The following is an 18,401-nucleotide window of genomic DNA, read 5'->3' as shown; positions in this document are numbered from 1 at the left end:
AATGGAAAACCCAAATCAGCGTTTGAAGAGAGGCCTTTGTGAAATGTGAATTCCCATGGATCCAGAAGGCTGCAGGGCACCTGCAGAGAACCTGCCAGCATTGAAGAGGAGCGCTGTCTGCTCGGAGAGGGGCCGTTTTAATTACCTGCCTGTAAGCCTCCGCGTGTTCCGAGCACTGGGGCACTGCTTCCCTATCAAGACACTTCTGTGCCTTTGGAACTGCCTACAAGGCTATCCAGAAGATTTTTCTTTCTTTTTCTCATCCGAAAAAATCAACATGTTTTTGTGCTCAGGCAGCTGTAGAGCACTGTTCCTGAAGGCACTGAGTCAGGGCTGATTACTCACGGCTTTAATGACACATCTGTGTGCAGCCAGGGCAGCTCCATTGATTTCAGAGCTGAGGTATGTTGGTGGGACGATGTTTTGGGGATTTGGTGGAGTCAGTGCATGCTGTGTGACTGCAGCAGCCCTGCATGGTGTGCAGACTGGCCGCGCCGTGCTGCAGGCAGCGCTCTGAGCAGCGGGGCCGGGCACACGTGTGAAACCTCCGCTCTTGGACCGCAGCGTGGACGGATGAACTCCTTCATCGTGCAGCTCCCTGCAGAATTATTCAGTGGGAGTTACTAACAGTGGAGACATTCTCTCCCCTGTGGGGCTTTACAGCCCTTTCTTTCTCGTGGAAGAGGAGTTTCTCGTGTTCTGCGTATCCCACTGCGCTGCTCCCTGCAGGACACTAGAAAGAGTTCTGAAGTGACCAAAGCTGAGGAAGAATGTGGGTGCATCCCTCCCACCCAGACCACCCTGTGTCTGGCTCACACCAGGCAGCACAGCCCTGCCCTGCAGGAGCACAAAGGTGCTGGTGGCCCTGCAGCCATCACCAGCAGCTGCTGCTGACATTCTGATTTTGGGAACACAGCGACACGTTTCACTTGGCAGCAGGGGACCACTATAATCCCATGGATGTTTGGGATGAGAAACCCCATTTTCTTTGCTGAAACCTTTTGTGGGACCCGGGGCACATCCTTAAGTAGCTGCAATCTCTGGGTGTGATTTTGTTACACATCAATATAATGACGTGACCTTCTGCAGCGCGTGTGTCCGTGCAGGGGCTGCACTGGGTGCTCATTCCCTCCTGCTGCCAGATGCTGCTGGTCAGCACTGTCCTCTGCTGAGTGGTTGGACCTCATCTTTCCTAGAAGAGCAGGTTACTGTGGCTACAGGTTGTGAAAGCCAGCGCCGTGTGCTGAACACTGCAAGGAAGGGAGTCCCAAAGGATTTCTGATCAAATTCATTTTGCTGCGTTTCCACGGAAACAAGCTGTGCTGAGCCAGCAGGGCCCTTAATGCTGACATGAAGCCATCAGATGTTCCGGTGTTGGACAGGATGAGCTGTGCCTGCTTTCTGATGTGCTGTCCTGGTTTGCAATTACAGCACTGTGCTCCTGCTCCTCTCTGCTCCCTGCACGCTGCTGGGGCCGAGCAGAGCCCAGGGCGTTCACTTCCAGCTCTGTGCTGTGAGTGTGAAAGGCTGGGAGTGGGCAGGAGCTGCACGCCTGGCAGCCGTGTGTTTGCATCAGAGGGGAGGAAAATGAGGGAAAATGCAGATGCTGGGGGCCCCTGTGCATCACGGGTTCGGCCCTCATGCTGCGCCTGCTGCGGCTGGCTGCCAGCAGGCACTTCTGCAGCTGGGGCAGGTGCCAGAACCATCCCTGCTTTCATTTGCCAATAAACTCCCATCGTAGCAATAGTGGTTTTCTTACTATAAGAGTACCCAGTGCTGTCTTTATAGTGTATATGTAGGATTTGTCAGAAATCAGTGTTCAGCCAAGGCTCCATACGTGTGTACAGACAAGTAGTGTTTTGGTCTGTAGGAATCTGGTTTCCATTAAGTGATCTCTGAGAGCCATGCCAGACGTTAACAGCACTGCTTCTCCCTCCAGCTGATTCAGTTCCTTCCTAACCCTAGACCTGGTGTGATTGCAGAATCCATCTGCAAGCACTGGGCACCTCCTGCTTCCCTGCCCCTGTGGTCATGTTCTGTCCAGGGCACCTTAAGGGCTGTTCCTTGGGCGTCCCTCGCCTTTGTATCCAGAAAACAGGCTCGTGCACGGAGCCCTGCCCAGGTGGCAGCTCCCTATGATGGTTGTGCATCCTGGGGATGTGGTGACAGCCACCACCACCCTTGTTCTTGCAATGGCTTTCGCCGTGTGTATTCTGAATGGATCACAGCAGCAACCTGGCCTTGATTCATGCTGGGGAGTTTTCTGTGGGGATGGAAAGCCAAGACTGTTTGTTTAGGGAACGTAAATGGTGCTGTACAGCAACCCCTATACTGCAAAGAAAGGAAGAGAACAGGAGCTGGCACCGAGGCTGTGGTTGTTCTTGAAGCATTGTGCTGGTTTGCTCCTGTACTGCAGGAAAGAGATCAGTCGCTGGGAGCTGCTGGGAACCACTAATGCTGCTGGGAGCTGCTGGGAGCCGTGGGCTCTGAGGTGTGGTTGGGGTGAGGACCAAGGAGGCGCTGCTGGGGCCAGCAGTGAGATGAGGGCATCCCTCCAAAAAGAGAAGAAATTCCTATGTCAAATGAAACCCAATGGTGCCAGAGCCATTAAGGGGCTCTGGCCCTCTTTCGCCATTAAGCTAACGTGAGATGTGGTTTATAGTCCACCTGGCTTTACTTCAGCTTGAAGCTTGGCACGTAAAACTCCAGGCCAGACTGCTTTTTGAAAGGAAAATGTAACTTAAATCAGTTGTACGGTTTCTTTTTTTCTGGTTTTAAATAAATTGCGTTTGGCTTTTTCAAATCCTCTGCTCTTGCCATACCCCATTCCTATAAAAAAGGAATAAAGGAACTCAGCTGGCCAAGGAACATTCTGATAGCAGGGCACAGTGCTGGGCTGACACCAGAGGGAAAAGTGCTGCGGGTCCCTCAGTCCAGGTTAGGGCTGGGGTTGGGGTTAGGGCCAGGGTTAGGGCTGACAGATCCACAAGGTGTGGGCAGCAGTGGGAGGTCCTGGAGCAGTCATGGGCTGCCAGCGAGGGGATGGTTAGCAGGGAGGGGATGGTTAGCAGGGAGGGGATGGTTAGCAGGGAGGAACAAAGCTCTGCCTGAGTAAGGAGTGAATAGGAGCCTCTGGGCTCAGCATGTGAATGCACTGAGTGCTGCGGGCACTGAAAGTGAATTATTTGCGGAGGTTTTCCACCAAATTAATGACATCATTCTGTGCCAGAGTTCACCCATTGACGCTCTCAGGCTCTCCTAGCAGCTGGTTGCTAAATGGCCACATTCAGGCTTGAATCTGCCCATTGAAGGGCAAAGTTCTGACCCTTCTGAGCAAACTCAGTGAGCAACTTGGGGCTGTGCTGTGCCTCCAGTCTGTGTCCTCTTCCTCTTACAGGCCATAAATGCAGATATTACAGGAGAGGTTTAGGTTGGATATTAGGAGGAAGTTTTTCACTCAGGATGGTGAAGCACTGTTCACAGGTTGCCCAAGGAGGCTGTGGATGCCCCAGCCCTGCAGGCATTCAAGGCCAGGCTGGATGTGGCTCTGGGCAGCCTGGGCTGCTGGTTGGCGACCTGCACACAGCAGGGGGTTGGAACTGATGAGCACTGTGCTCCTTTGCAACCCAGGCCATGCTGTGATTCTGTGATTCTATGATAGTAGCCCGCACTTAAGCAGGGGCAGTTCCTCACTGATTTGTATGTTTGTGCAGAACTGTCATTTTTGGCCATTCTCTGCACACTGACATCTGCTCCTTCACCTCTTCCACGTCTGTCACTTCCTGAATTTCTCAGAGCTCTGACTCCGGTGCTCCTCCACCGAGGGGTCCGTCTGGTTCTGTGCAGTCCAAAGTTAGGGAAAACAGCCGTAAACCAAAGTCTGAAATGATTCATTTGCTTTTGCGTTATGTCCACACCCTGTTGGCCGTACGTAAGGTGAGGTCAGCCCGTCTGTGCCTCAGGTGTTTGCTGTTGGAAGGAGACCGCGCTGCCAGCACTGATGCATGGCTGCCATCCCCATCCCCATGGCCGTGTCCCTCTGGCTGCCATCCCTCAGGTCGCTGCCTGGCTGGGGCTGCCCTGCATTCATGCCGCCCGTCCCTGTGGAGTGGTTCTGCCAATGTAATCAGAGCCATGTCAACAAAGGAGCCACTCAGAAAGCTGCGGAGCAGCCACACAGGATGCGAGGACACAAAGGATCCCTTTGGCTGGAAATGTCTCTGCAAAGTCCAAAAATAATTGGGGCTGAGCTGCAGCACCTCAGGAAGTGTCCCTGCCTGGGGCCGGGAGCTCCCTCGGCAGCTGCTGCACTGTCTGACCCCCGGTGGCTCTTGGTTTGAGTCCCGCGTTTCCTTGTGATTATTTCTGCCTCTACACAAAGCATCCAAAAGCAAATTCATGGTGACGCTGGGTTGTTTTTAACCACATCACTCTGTGTTGTATTTTTCCACTCAGAGTAAATTTCCTAAGGGTTCTGTATGAGCACTGTAAGAACACAGCCATCTCTTTGCCCTTTTCCAGGTTACTCCTCGGCAGTACAGAAGTTCTCCCAGACTCTGCAGTCCTTTCAGTTTGATTTTATTGGTGACACCCTAACAGATGACGAGATTAATATTGGTGAGTTTTCTTCTTTTTGATGCAAGCTTTCACTTTCTAAGAAGGTCTCTTTCTTTAGGAATCTGCCTATGCTGATGGTTTCTGAACAGAGCCAGGACCAGGTTCCTCAGCCCAGCAGGCACTCACACTGGTTCTCCATGGTCCCACTGTGCCCATCCAGCACTGACACAGTGTGCTGCAGGGAACACACTCCCCTCTCCTGGTGGTCCTGAGGCTCAACCCACATTTCCAGTGCAGAGGGAGCATGAGGTGCTTTGCTTCATGTCCTCTGATGCTGCTGCTCTTGCTTAGCTCTGCTGCAGGCATCTTGCAAGTACAGGGCAGCCCCGTGCTGCAGACTGCCAGTAACATCATCCTGTTGGAAGTGTTGTTGAATGGGAAATAGTCCCCATTCGGTGTCTGCTCCCCACCCTTCTGGTTTAGGATTAGCAATCCAGAATGATTCCTCACTGCCAGCCCAGCATATGCCAGCTGCACCCAAGGAACGCAAGGAGCACCTTAAGCACAATGTGTTTCTGAGTGCTCCTGCTGCTGGCTGAGCTGTGGCATTGCTTTAGGGGGGCCGGGGCAGGAGGGGGCACGCAGGGGCAGTAGGAAATCTCCCACTGCAATGGAGGCTGTGGGGCACTTCTGAAATAATGGCATCTTCTGTCAGTCTGCAGGGAGCTGCAAGTGGGACATGCTGATGTCAGGTCTCAGCTGGCGCAGGAAGGGGAAGGAAGCAGAGCCTGCTCTGCTGGTTGTGTTATTTAAAGCTGTTCAAAGTGGATTGTGGTGTGCCCTTCAAAATCTAATTCCCTTTATGGAAAGTTGCTAGGTGAAGCCTACTGGAAGTGAGTCAGCTTCCAAACCAAATGGAAATAGAGGTGCTGCATTTCCAAACACATCTGGGTAGTGCAGGGAGAGCTGTTGCATTCTAAAGAACCCTGGGGGAGCAGAGAGGTTTGAAGCAAGCAGCTGTATGGGCAGCGGAGAGAAGAGGAGATGTAAGACGCTTAAAGCAGCAAAACCCTTTTCTGTTTTTGCTGGGAAATATTTGTTTTGCTTTTTTGAGAAGAGGGCCCGTATCACCTGGTGTGAAGATGTCTGTACTGTGTGCCTCCTCTTACTGCAAGCCTGTAGCGTCTGCTCAGGGCTGAGCTGCTCTGCAAGTCTTTCTTGTTCCCAAAACACGAGCAGGGTGTTGGCATCTCCATAGCAGCTCCAGAAGCTGTCGGGCTTCTGAAGAACACAGCAGCGTGTGAGCGTAGGAGCTGCTCTGATCACAGATATGGGAACGAAGCAAAACATGACTGAGCTCTTATCGCCCGTCAGGGAACGTGTGCAAATACAACTGGGGCTGCTCTTTGTTCTTTTCGTGTAGGCAGACACAGCTGACACCCATGCACCCAAGGCAGTGGTTTTGAGTGCTGTGGGTTGGGACTGCAATGCTGGCACTGCAACGGGAGCCTGCACTCACACTGTGGGATGTGTTTGGGGGCTGCTGTGTGGCTGCAGCCAGGCCACGCATGCCTGTGTTCCTGCAGGGGAAGAAATGCACATCAGCAAAAACTTCTAGGCGCTGACATTTTCCCTATAACTCCATGGCTGGAGGCCTTTCCGCCCTGTGTTAATTCCTTTGCTAGCTCAGGCTCCTTGCACTTGGCTCCTAGTGCCTGTGTGTGTGCACCTCTCAATCCTTCACCGTGGAGCAGAACTCAGAAAGCACTGACTCGTCGGGAGAGCTGTGCTGTGTGTTGATGGTGCCAGCTGACTGACTGCATCACGAGGTTGTGGTTTCTCTGCTTTGTGTCTGTCTCATCAGCTGCAGATTGAGTCCTTTAACTCCACAATTTCACACTGGCTCACTGCACTGCAGCATCATGGCAGCTTCCAGCAGGACAGGTGCTTTTCCAAAGGTTTTGCCTGTGGATGTGGAGCCCTCAGCTTGCAGATATGGCAAAAATGCATCCTGTCCCTTATCTGTGGCACAAGCTATTGCTATGTGTGTCTCACTGTGTGTGTGGTTCATTCATTCATTCCCTCATGGCTGTTCATGCTGAGAGCCCTTGGTGCTGCCCTCCAGAGCTCTGCTGCAAGCCTCTCTGTTGGGCCACCTTTTGGTTGGTTCTCAGATATTCTTTGTATTGCTTGGCAAGAGTGCAGAGCCTGAATACAGAGCCTGAACTGCAAGCAAGGGGATTTCAGTAGATATTACAGAAAAAACGCTGCTGTGTGCTGCTTGCAGGTGCTGCTGCTGCTCCTGGAGCTGGGGGCTGTGCATGGGAGCATCTCCCAGCAGCACGGCCCTGCGCCCGCTCCATCCCTCCCACACAGTTCTCAGATCTGCTCCTGCAGCTGGAAGAGCCCTGGGGCTCAGCACCGCACCGCGCTGTGCACAGGTAGATGGCTGCCCAGAGCTGGGGCTTCTGCACGTCTCATTTCAGTGATGTTACTGCCTGCATGGTGAGAAGGATTTCCCGTGACAGCTGGCTGCAGTCTGCCCCATTACCAGCTCAGCTGCTTGCTGTGCTCTGCCCTCCGGGGGGCAGGGAGCAGGGCTGGATGTTCCGCTCCATCATTGCCCCTTTTCCTGGAAGGCGCTCTGCTGTTCCCACCTGCTCTCTTTTTTTCCACCAGACTGAACAAATCTTGCTTTTTCAGTTTGCTAAAGGAAAGGCCTCATACTAATTTTGTTTCAGTTGGACTCCAAGAAAAATGCTGCTGCCGAAGATTCTTTTCGTTTCATTGTTGAACACTGCAGAGCGCTGTCAGTACCCGAACCTTTTCAACAGCTGCTGCCCTTCCTTCCTCATCACAACGACTCTGTGCTTTTTGTTGCTGAACATAATCTCTGCTGTTTGGGTATTTTTACATCTTGTCCTGGCCCAGCAAGGGCCCCACAGCTCTCCCAGCTGTGCAGTGCTCATGTCTCCTGGCTGTGCAGAAGTGTGGGGTGAGCTCTGCTCGTGGCTGCAGGGATGGACCCAGCACAGGAGCTCTGCACACCTTCCAGCAGCCTGCCCAGCACTGCCACGTTGACTTTATCTTTGTTCTCCCTGCAGCTGAGTCCTTCAAGGAGTTTGCAGAGCTTCTCCAGGAGGTAGAGCTCGAGAGATCAATGATGGTAAGATGATTCTAACAGCCTTCTGGTAATGGCTGCCTGGTTGTATCTTGTAAATGCTAAATCATGGCCCACCTGCAGCACGCAGCTTGGTGTAAAGCTTCTTGTCATGCAGGAGCCACAGCAGCAGGACACTGTATTTGCAGCCCATGTCCTGAATAGCAGAGGGAGAGGTGCTGGACAGGATGGGCAGTTCCACACCAGCACCCGAACCTCTCCTGCATGCTGTGCAGCCACTCTGCTGCACAGCCCTGCACTGCCAGGCTGACTCTGGGTGCATTTCTGGCTTCATTCTCCCCAGTGGCAGTGTGCACTGTCCTGCTGTGCAGCTGCCCTCCCTGCACGCAGCTCCTGCAGGAAGATTTGCTCCCTGCTTCATGTGCCCTCTTCATCTTCGAAACTCCTCAACACAGAGCTAGTGTTGGCTTTCCATTTCGCTCTTAATTCCAGGAAAAACACGAAGGTTGGGCTCTGTGGAGAGCTTTTACAGCATGCCAGGAATTAGCTGCTTGGCGCTGTTTGCTCCTGCCTCGTGCAGCAGTGGGAGCTCGTGCCTGGCAGCACCAGCGGGGCACTGCTGCAATGCCCTGTGCATCCATGGGCTGGGAGGGCAATGGGAGGAAAGCAGTTACAGGCTGCAGGAGAGCATGATATTTCTGTATTATTTACAGCCCAGGCAATGGCTCGTTCTGCCATGGGTAAATGAGTGGAAGGGATCGTTCCAGCAGTCATGGATGCTTTCTTGGAACGTAGCTGACTTTTCCAATTATTTTGGTTTTGCCTTCCACTTGCAGGACCAGTCTCTTTATAGTAGTTCTCGCAGGATGTTTCGTACTCTCAGCATGTTCACCAGCTTTAAACTGCCTGAAAGGGCTGCACCATGCAGTGTCACATCCCCTTCTCTTCCCCTCTCCCTTCTGTAAAACATGGGAGACCAGGGCAGGCTTCCCTTCTTCACCAGTTTGACACACAGCAGTCGTGGTGCTGTCATGGAAGTAGGGCTCGTGCAGCAGCGTGCTGGGCCAGCAGGAGGGAGTACAGCTGTGCTGTCTGAACAGAGGCTCCCAGCCTGGTTCTGGTGCTGGGTCTGCAGGGGCACCAGGAGCAAAGCCTGCCTTGGCTGTGTGCCTGCAGCTGGCACCAGGCACGTCCTGAAGGGCTCCAGCTCTGGTTGGCCCTGGGGATTTCATGGGAATAACAACTAACGTGGGGGAGAGAGATCTGGTTCACTGTCTGCCGGTGCATGTGCATATGGCAGGGGGGGAGAAACCCTTTTGCTAATTACCAGAGTTTCACAAAGCTTCATGGGCTGTGGTTCATGTTTTCCATGCATTACAAATGGAAACAAGCGGATACAGGAGGTTAAGAGACTTCACCTGTGAACAGAGCACAAGTTTGGAGCCAGAAAAGATTTTCGTTTAGAAAAGATCAAGGAGTTCTTGGCTTCCAGCCCTGCTCAGCCTCTGTTATGGAGAAAATGAATCTGTGCCCTGTAATTACAGTGTTCCTTTCTCTGCATGTTAGGTACAGAATGCTAGTGATTTGCTGATCAAACCTTTGGAAAATTTTCGGAAGGAGCAAATAGGGTTCACCAAGGTAAGACTTACTGATTTCTCTTGAATTCAAAGAGATTTGTTTTCTAGTGCTGTGTTTGAATTCCTTTCTCTTCCTGCTGTGTGCTGTTTTGTGAAAGCAGACAGTTGTTGCACCACATGTAGGCTGCATGCGTTCAGAATCTTCCTCGTCTGATGCTGGCGCTCAAATGCTGGGGTGACTTTTACTCTGATTTTTCAGTCATAAGAGGCTCCAAAACCTTTTCCTGAATTCTTTGGGTTCTCTTCTGGCATAATTCCAGCTCTGTCTCTGTCCTGAGTGAGGAATGCTTGTTTCAAAGCAGGGTTAAGAACTATTCCCTGCTTCTTTCCCTTTTCTCCCTTCTGTTCATTTAATGCTGAAAATGAAATGCTTTCCCCCCATAAATGTGTCCTGGAGTGAGGAGGGGGAGGACGAGCAGCAGAGGCCAGCAAGCAAAACTTGAGCACTTTTGTTATGAAATATTTAAGTAAAACTACTAATGAGTCTTTCAGATGGATGAAACTTTACAAGAAACAAACTGTAAAAATCAAATACTGTGCATGTTGAATAGGAAAGATTATTTTTCCCTTGTCTGCTATCAAGAAGTCCAGGTTCCACGTTACCCAGAGGCAGCTTGAAACGGAGCTGGCTCGGAACCAGCTCAGAAATGGAGATGTTTTGGAGAACACTTGGGGCTTGGATTCAGCCCAGCCCATCTGGAGCCTTTGACGTTGTATAAATACAGGATTTAAGAAATGGTACTCGATCACCATCCTGCCCTTCAGAATCCCCCCGTACAACTGCTGCGTTTGTAAAACGTGCCTCGGGGCAAGCACAGCAGTGGGAGCACGGTGGGGCAGCGCTGGCCATTGGGGTGGTTCACAGAGCACCTCCAGGCCTGGGGGCTGTGTGTCTGCACTGCAAACACAGGGGCTGAGAGAAGCCTCCCTCTGACTGCCCTGCCTGCATCAGCAGCGAGTGTTTACAGAGCCATTACAGAGCCACGGGAACGATTCGGGGGGACGAGGTCAAGCTTTTTCTCCCTTCATATTTATGCAGCACTTAAGTCAAGAGGGCAACAGCCTACAGATGTTAAGATGGCAGTGTTAATGTGGCTCTTAGGCTGCTTCTGCTTGGGCCAACCCTCTCCATGCCAGCGTCACTTTGCCTGTGACTCGGAGCTCTCCTCCAGAGCTGTGCCCCCTCCCCACCGCAGGAGGGCTCACGCAGGGTTCATGGCTCAGGGGCACATGGGTCTCAGGGGGCACACAGCGCTCAGGCTGCTCGTGCTCCCCCTCAAGGCCAGGGCAGGCAGGGCCCTCCCTCCATCCCCACGCCTGCCATGCCGTGGCCCCAGCCCTCCTGGGCCCGACAGCAGGAGGCCGGCAGCTGCCACGCAGACCGCAGATGTGGCGGGCATGGCCTGTGCCCTCTGATTCGCTTCCCACATTTTGGCCGAGGCGCCTTATGTGAGATGTTTTCTGTTCTTTGTGCGAGATGCTGAAGCCAGATAGGAAGAGAGTTTGAATCGAGTCTTTGTGATGACTGTGGCTGGAGAGAAGCCAGGCGGTCTGACTGAGACATCTGAGCCGACGTTAACCCGTTTTCCTGGGGATGAGCAGCTTCCCCCGCCATGTGCAGTGCTGGGCGGCTCTGGGTGTCAGCGGGACCTCGAGCCCTGCAGGCTGTGGGGCTGTCACTCCAGCTGTGAGTCGCTGGGTAAGTGTCTGTGCAGAAGAGCCAAGGACAGCCTGAGCTCACCCATTTCCCAGCCCTGGCCTCACACCTCGTTCTGCTCAAGACAAAGCAGCACGAAGAGAACGGCACGGGAAGGACACGGCTGGCATCGGAGGGGTGCAGGCTTTGGGTGAGGGAGGGCAAGCATGGGACGGCCTGCGTCCCCATTTCACATCAGGTCGTGTTCATGGAGCCTGCGCTCCACCTGTTTTATGAGCTCAGGGGATTTTGTGTTGTGCCACGTGCCATCTCCTCTTCATCAGAAGTTCTTTGAGTGCCAGGAGTGCTGGGTGAAGCAGTGATGCTGGAAAATGAGAAGATTTTGATGTGTGGCCTTAGTAGCGGGGATGGTGGAACTCTCAGTTATCAGAGAAGGAGGGGTCATTAGAGAGATGTTTGCTGCAGATGGAGAGATGGAGCTGTGAGTGGTTGTGGCCTGGAGCCACCAAAGGGGAGCCAATGCCTCCTGGCTGGGCAGGCTCTGTGCTGTGCCTCTCTTCACAGACAGCAAACAGACGATGGAGGGACATCCTGGTGAGTCCCCCTGTGCCCTCACTGCTCCCAAGGTGTGCAGCTTTGTGCTGGCTGCCTTTGGGTGGGATCATCTCTGCTATGAGCAGATCAAAGTAGGGTGGCTTCTTGGACTCAAGCGCTGGCAAGTCTCACTGGGGAGATAATGCTGCCCTTTGCTGAATATTCATGAGGAATCCATTTGTGCTCATCTTTCTGGATTGTGCTTCAGTCTGGCTGGTTCTTTTGTTGTGCTCTTTTTTTTTTTTCTTTTTTTCCCTTTTGTCTTGGCTTGCTCTGTTCAGCAGCCAACAAGCTCTTAGAAACCTTGGCTTGGAAATCAGGAGGGATTTGTAGTACATCCTCCTGCTTTTCAGTTGTATGTTAATTAGCCAGAGTGCAAGATGACTGGCTGCACACATGGCTGCTCCCACAGGGCTGCTGCTGTAGAAAAAGCTCTGCGTGGCCCCCAGGCCTCGTGGGCACCTCCCATCACAGCGTGGGGTCAGCACACCATCACCAGTGCATCTGTGTGTCAGCACACCATCACCAGGGCATCTGTGTCCTGCTGCTGGCATCGCCATCCTCCTGCCGTGCAACCATCTGCAAGCCTGCCGTGCTGCTCGTGGGCATGGGGTGCAGCTCTGGTTTAGCGCGTGTGCTACAAGACACCATGGGGCTCGTGACTCCTTGTTACCAAAATGAAAGTAATCTTATGTTCCTGGCTTTGTTAGACATGGCACCTGGTGGCACACAGTTCTGAGGTGTGACTTGACAGAAGTGGTATTTCCTGCTTCACGACAGATTTTGCGTCTGTCTGGCTTTGGATTTGCTTATCACCAGCATTAGCCATGGGGGTGCTGTTTTCTTCTGACTCTTTCCTGGTGTTGGCTCCTCAGCCCAGTGCTTCTCACGTTGGGTTTCACTCTTGGTGGACTCTTCTGGGTTTCATGGCTGTGTCTCCTTAGGCATCCATTAGCTAACAGAGTTAGGTGCACAGGGGGTGATACCAGAAGATACACCCAATCCTGGCCAGGGGTCTGATCGTCTCAGTGCATCTGCCATGCAGTAGGTGCAATTACAGGTAAAAGGGTGTGCTGGTCCCAGCCCACCCTACTCTGAGCTGCTGAATACTCAGGAATACTCAGCCTGGTGCCTCTGCAAGCGTTGCTGCGTTTTGCTAATTGTCAAATAGCAGTGTGCAAGGAATGGAGAAGCAGAACGCTTCTGGGGTGAGAATTCCTCTCCTGAGGAAGGCAGCCAGCAGCAGTGCTTGTCCAACCTTAGCCTGAGGTTGTTCTGAGGAGCTGGTGCCCACTGCCACGAGTCTGAGTGCTGGAGCCGAGCTGCTCCCCCACCAGGCTGCAGGGAGGCTGCCAGCCCTGGCCTGGCTGCTGGCTGTGAGTGCCTCTGCCCGGCCCTAACAGATGCCATCCACAGGGGATGAGGTGGGCAACCGTGTGCTGCCTCCCAGCGTGTGAAAGCTCCATATGCTCCACTAAACATCCGAGTGTGTGCTCGTGTGTGCCCACCAGAAAACAGCTCTTCTTCTAGAGGGAAGACAGCAGTAGCTGCTATGAGCAGATGGGCCCAGAAAACAGAGAGTTAGGCAAGGGCTGACTGCACAGAGATGCAGCACCAGCTGGGAGCCCCACGTGCCCACTGTGAAGGACACCTCATGTAATAGTCCATACAGGCAGAACAGGGAAGCAAAACTCCATGGCAGAACTAACCAAAGGAAGAAAAAGAACTTTATTTGAGAAGCACATCCCCAAACTCAAGCACTGCTGAATTCATGAGCAAACTGCCTAGTATTTAATGGCCTCTTTCAAGGTGGTGTTGGCATGTTTGCTGATATGGTGCAAGAGAACAGCATTTCAGGGCTTTTAGGAGTTAGCTGGGGGAAGATACCATTAATTCCACAATAGGCTGAGGTGTCCTAACTCTGCTTTCCACTTTCTGAGCCTTCAGAAGTTAGCCAGAGGGTTTGGGCATCCTCTGCATCCCCTGCAGGCAGCAGTCCTCAGCTGCTTGGGCCTGGCACCAGGGCTGCTGTGTGACTAAACACCCTTAATTTTAGTGATATGATTGCCTCTCAGCAGTCACTGGTGCTTCACTTTCTTTTGTGAATATTTTTTAACCTGGCTTCTGCTGATGATTGATTCTTCACTGTGGTCTCACAGTCACTGTAAGGCTTCAGCAAGCTGACAGTCCTCAGCTCAGCTTATCCCTGGGTGCCCTCGGGGCTTAATTCTCAATTTTCTCTTTCTGTTCTTGTTCCAGACATTTACCTTTTAAGATTTGTCCATACAAGCAAATCTTTTTGTTGTAGTGCTTCCTTCATAGAGTCTTCCTTAACAAATCAGTTCACACTTCACGTTTGCATGCCTGTGCTTTGCATGTTTGAGATGTAAAACAGGTCAGCAGGAACCAGACCATCAGCAGCAGACTGCAGCAGAAGTGGAGTCGGATCGCTGTTGGTTGTAATGTTGGGTGCAGCATTTGGGCTGTGTTCAGGCTGAACACACACTGAAATTTCTGTGAGTTTTGACCCTGTGGTTTGTGATCTGTGTTTCCAGCACAGCTAATGAAGAGACGATGACTTCACCCCCACGTGTCACCCATCTCGTCTTCTGCTTTCGTTCTCATGCTGTTCAGAAACACATGATAAAAGCTTCAGAATGGAAAATTGCCAGGCTCCTCATAAATCTTTTCTTTCCTGGGCATGTCTTTGGGATGAAAGTGCTTACCCAGTTGTTTCTGAATGAAGTGAGCAGCACAAGAGCAGATTGTGAACATGTTTTTGATGGTTAGGGCATCTCAAGTTTACTTGACACTGCAGTGATTGAGGAGGGGAACAGTAACTCTTCTATGGGGCTTTCGCCACAGTGTTGACGTGAGAAAATATTTTGAGTATCTGTGCCATAAGATCTTGCCAGAGCTTGGTCACAAAGTATAACTGAATCCAATGTAAGCAAATACCTGGGGAAAGCAGCTGGATGAAAAGCGACCTTCTGTTCTGATTCCACCAGAATTTTTCCGTGTGAACATTGAATGGCACTGAGGATCTTGTTACTGTAGCACGTTCTTATGTGAAAGATACAATAACTGGTCCTGCTTCAACTCTTGCATCTACAGGAAAGAAAGAAGAAGTTTGAGAAGGATGGTGAGAAGTTTTATTCCATGCTGGATCGCCATTTGCACCTCTCCTCTAAAAAGAAGGAGTCTCAGTTACAGGAGGTGTGTATGGAGTTTTCTTCAGTCAAGTCTAGAAGTATCTCCAGAATATACCTAAAGCCCATTCACATGGGTGAGGGCAGGGATACGGACGTGGCAGTTCACATTGGAGTGCTGGGCAGCAGTTGTGGCTTCATGCGCTGCTGTCACAGGCAGCAGGGCAGTGGCAGAAGGCTTTGAGCTGCTTCTGCCAAATGTTCTGCAGCTGGAAGGGAAAGTCCCAGCCCATGTCAGGGTGGTTGGATCAAATCAGATGTGTCTGATCAAGTTACAAACACCTCTGCAAAGCAGAGTTTGTATAAGGTGTGGTAACACAGCGTGCCAGTGTCCTCCCTTGTGCTGCAGCTCTGGAATTGCTGGTTTCAGGTCCTGGCAGAATTCAGGAGGGCTCAGGACACTGCTGTCCTCACCAACAGGGCTGTGGGTGGAGAAGGAGCTTGTGTTAGAATAACAAACGTGCTTAGGGAAAGCACAGTCCTTACTGCATGGTGCAAAGTTCTGATCTGTTAATGAGAAGGGCAGATCTGAGAACAACAAGTGTTCGAGTCTTGTGATTCTGTGCCAGCGTTCAAAACTGGAGCCAAACACACAGGGCAGGCATTGCCTGAAGTGAGGGCACAACTACTTCTGGGCTGAGAGACAGATGCTAGTCAAATATTGGATGGATGCGATTTATTTTTTTCTACCTACTTGCCCTTTTTCTTTCAGGCTGACCTTCAGGTTGACAAAGAGAGGCACAATTTCTTTGAGTCCTCCCTTGAGTATGTGTACCAGATCCAGGAAGTACAAGAGAGCAAGAAATTCAGTATTGTTGAACCGGTAGGAGCTCCCTTCACTTCAGCAGCTGTTGTTGGATGCTCAGGTGTGCTGACTTAGTGACAGTCACAGAAAGCAGTGAGCTACCAGACTGAATTCAGGCCTGGGGATTCTCATGGTGGAACAGGAGTTGGACGCTGGGGCTGCTGCTGCTCCGGTGGTGTTTGATGGATGACTGTGAAGCCACAGACTTGTTTCTCAGGTCTGTCTGTCCATCCTGAGGGCAGGCCAGTAGCACGCTGCAGGTGGGACTTGTTATTAATTGTCTTGGGCACCTTGTGTTTGGTAAGCAGCAGCAGCCTTCTGAGGTCTGCTTCTCTGTTGGCCCAGGCTGTGTGCAGGGCCCTGCCGTGGTGCTGCTCGTGCAGACAAGCTCTCTCTGAGGGTCAGCTTCTGCTTCCCAAACAGCGCCTTTCATTTGGGTTGTGTTTTACCAAGGCAGTATATTTGTGGGAGACAGAGCTAGGTATTAGAGATGCTGTGGTCAGTAAGTCAATTCACATCCCTCCAAAACTGCAAGAAATGTATTTGTGTATATAATTTCTCAAAGCCTGCATCCTGCCGAACTTTCCTCTGATTAGAAACTTCAGAAGATAAGTTTAGTCTGTGTCCTTTCCCTCCTTTGCAGGTGCTGGCTTTTCTCCACAGCCTCTTTACATACAACAACCTGACGGTTGAGCTCACGCAGGATTTCCTCCCTTACAAGCAGCAGCTCCAGCTCAGCCTGCAGAATGTACGTCCTGCCCAGCTGGAATGTGGTTTTTTTCATGTGACTTCTATTCTCATTTGGGTTTATAACTTTTTGAAACTATTTGCCATGCAAAATACACTCTATGGTTGCACTGTGGGAAATGCAGAGACAGTTATTTCCTCCTTAGTTCACGTGTATCATCTGCTTTCCTGCACAGGAGAGTCTGCAAGTGCTGTGACAGTGCTTTTCAGAAACCCCAGGTTCTGTCCAGAGGAGGCTGTCAGCATCGCGTCGTTTAACCTTGTGCATAAACTAGCCTAAGAATTCCTTCCAATTTCATTAGATTTAAGTTGTATATTCTAAAAAGGCCTTAGATTTTCATGTTAATGATACCAGCTTGCTGAATGCTTTGGTAACCTCCTCTGCTGACCAAGTATAGTCATGAGCTGAAGGATCTTTGTCACAGCCCTTTATCCTCGCACTCTTATGGCTTGCCCTCATTCCCATGGAGCAGCAGCCATAAGGCCAGCTTTGCTGCTGGCTTATTAATTGGTCTGAGTGGTGTTCTGTAAAGATGCCTTCAGTTTGTACCCTGCACTGACACAACTCCTTAGAATTCACGCCAAGCAGTGCAGGATGATCTTTTGAGGAATCAGCACCCTAAGTTTGTAGGAGAATGCACCCGTTACCCAAGGGGCAGTGCAGAGCGTTCTGGTGCTTCCTCCTCCTCCACCCAGCCTTAAGAAGTGCCGAGATTTTTGCACTGAAAGAAAAGTGTCCTCCCAGTGATGACTCTTCGCTGCTGTTTCAATGTACGATATGTCAAACCTTGTCCCTTCAACCATCTTTGGAAGTCCCCTGTTCTTACAGCTTCAGCTTTCATGTGAATTTGTGGAGCTGGGGACAGATTCTTTCTGCCAGAGTACCTAAAGTTTGAGGCTGAAGTTTTGATCAGAAATACATGACTTTTTTCTTGTTCAGACATACCTCTTTGTGTGTTCCCCTGCCAGACAAGGAACCACTTTTCCAGCACGCGGGAGGAGCTGGAAGACCTGAAGAAAAGGATGAAGGAAGCCCCCCTGACGTGCAAGCTCCCTGGGCAGCCAACCATCGAGGGCTATCTGTACACTCAGGAGAAATGTAATGGTTTCGTCTGCACTAAACATGTTGCAGGGGCACTGAGCCCTGCTGCCAGGGCTGTGCTCAGCTCCCCACCCATGGGGAGTCCGTGGGCTGTGCCCCGTGCTGGCTGAGGAGTTGCAGCTGACAGCTTTCCTGGTGGTGGCACAGGCTGTGCCAGCCACGTAAACGAGGAGCTGATTGCCCACGTTGGGAAAAAATGACGTCCTTGATTCCATTGTAGCCAGAGAGCCGGAGCTCTGGCAGATTGCTCCTTGTCTGCAGTTCGTCAGAATGAACATGCTGTCCTGTGCAGCTTCCCCTCTCTGATAAGGATTTCATTTATAGCCCACCTCAGTGTGCAGCTCTGGGCTGATTGCAGGGCTGCTGCTATAGTTTTTTGTACTGCACTGCTTGCTTCTGTTCAGGTCCCTTCAGCGTGACATGCTGGATGCTGAATTGTTGCTGTTTACTGTCCTGTGTAGCTCAGCTCAGGTGAAGTGCATGCCCTTGCAGACAGTCAGCTCTGCTGGTGCAGGTTTCACAGAGCCACGGGCCTTTGGTCCCCACATTTTCTGCAGCCGTTTTCTATTCCTGGTCCAGGCATCAAAAAGGCACTGGGAGGCTGACCCTGGTTGTCCCCAAAAGTCAGTCTGGGCATCAGAAAGGTGCCACCTTCTGCACTGCACATATATGTAGTGGCTCAGACAGGGCTCTGAGTGCACGTGAGCAGAGCTGAAGTGCTGTGTGGTGATGAAGGTTAGCTGCTGGCAGCAAGAGTTGTGATTCTGTACTGAATTCAACCAAATTCATCTCTTACCAATACTCATTGGTTGTGCAAGCATGAACACTCAAGGGACAGAAGCCTGCATGGCCTCTTGAGTCAACAGATAACTTATTCTGTGAGCAGTTAACTTTTTCATTATATACACAGACGTACTTATATATAGATATTTCTGTCCTTAACCTGTACTGAAGGACTGCTGCTTCTGTGTT

At 51.4% G+C, this 18,401-nt stretch overlaps 1 protein-coding gene across 1 annotated transcript in view; it reads left to right on the top strand.

The window, feature by feature from the left end:
* Positions 1 to 18,401, top strand: part of OPHN1 (oligophrenin 1) — a gene marked incomplete at its 5' end in the record, with an annotated part of 46,350 nt that overhangs the window by 9,909 nt on the left and 18,040 nt on the right. The window contains 7 exon segments of the mRNA XM_042825361.1: positions 4,522 to 4,617; positions 7,662 to 7,723; positions 9,245 to 9,316; positions 14,681 to 14,782; positions 15,488 to 15,598; positions 16,224 to 16,328; positions 17,297 to 17,426. Coding sequence (XP_042681295.1) covers positions 4,522 to 4,617; positions 7,662 to 7,723; positions 9,245 to 9,316; positions 14,681 to 14,782; positions 15,488 to 15,598; positions 16,224 to 16,328; positions 17,297 to 17,426 — 678 coding nt within the window.

This window comes from Centrocercus urophasianus, unplaced genomic scaffold (genome assembly GCF_019232065.1).
Source record: "Centrocercus urophasianus isolate 14NV4802_14NV808 unplaced genomic scaffold, USGS_Curo_1.0 seq_24, whole genome shotgun sequence".
Taxonomy (NCBI): Eukaryota; Metazoa; Chordata; class Aves; order Galliformes; family Phasianidae; genus Centrocercus; species Centrocercus urophasianus.
The sequence above is the reverse complement of the archived record's forward strand: the minus strand, read 5'-3'. Positions and strand labels throughout refer to the sequence as shown.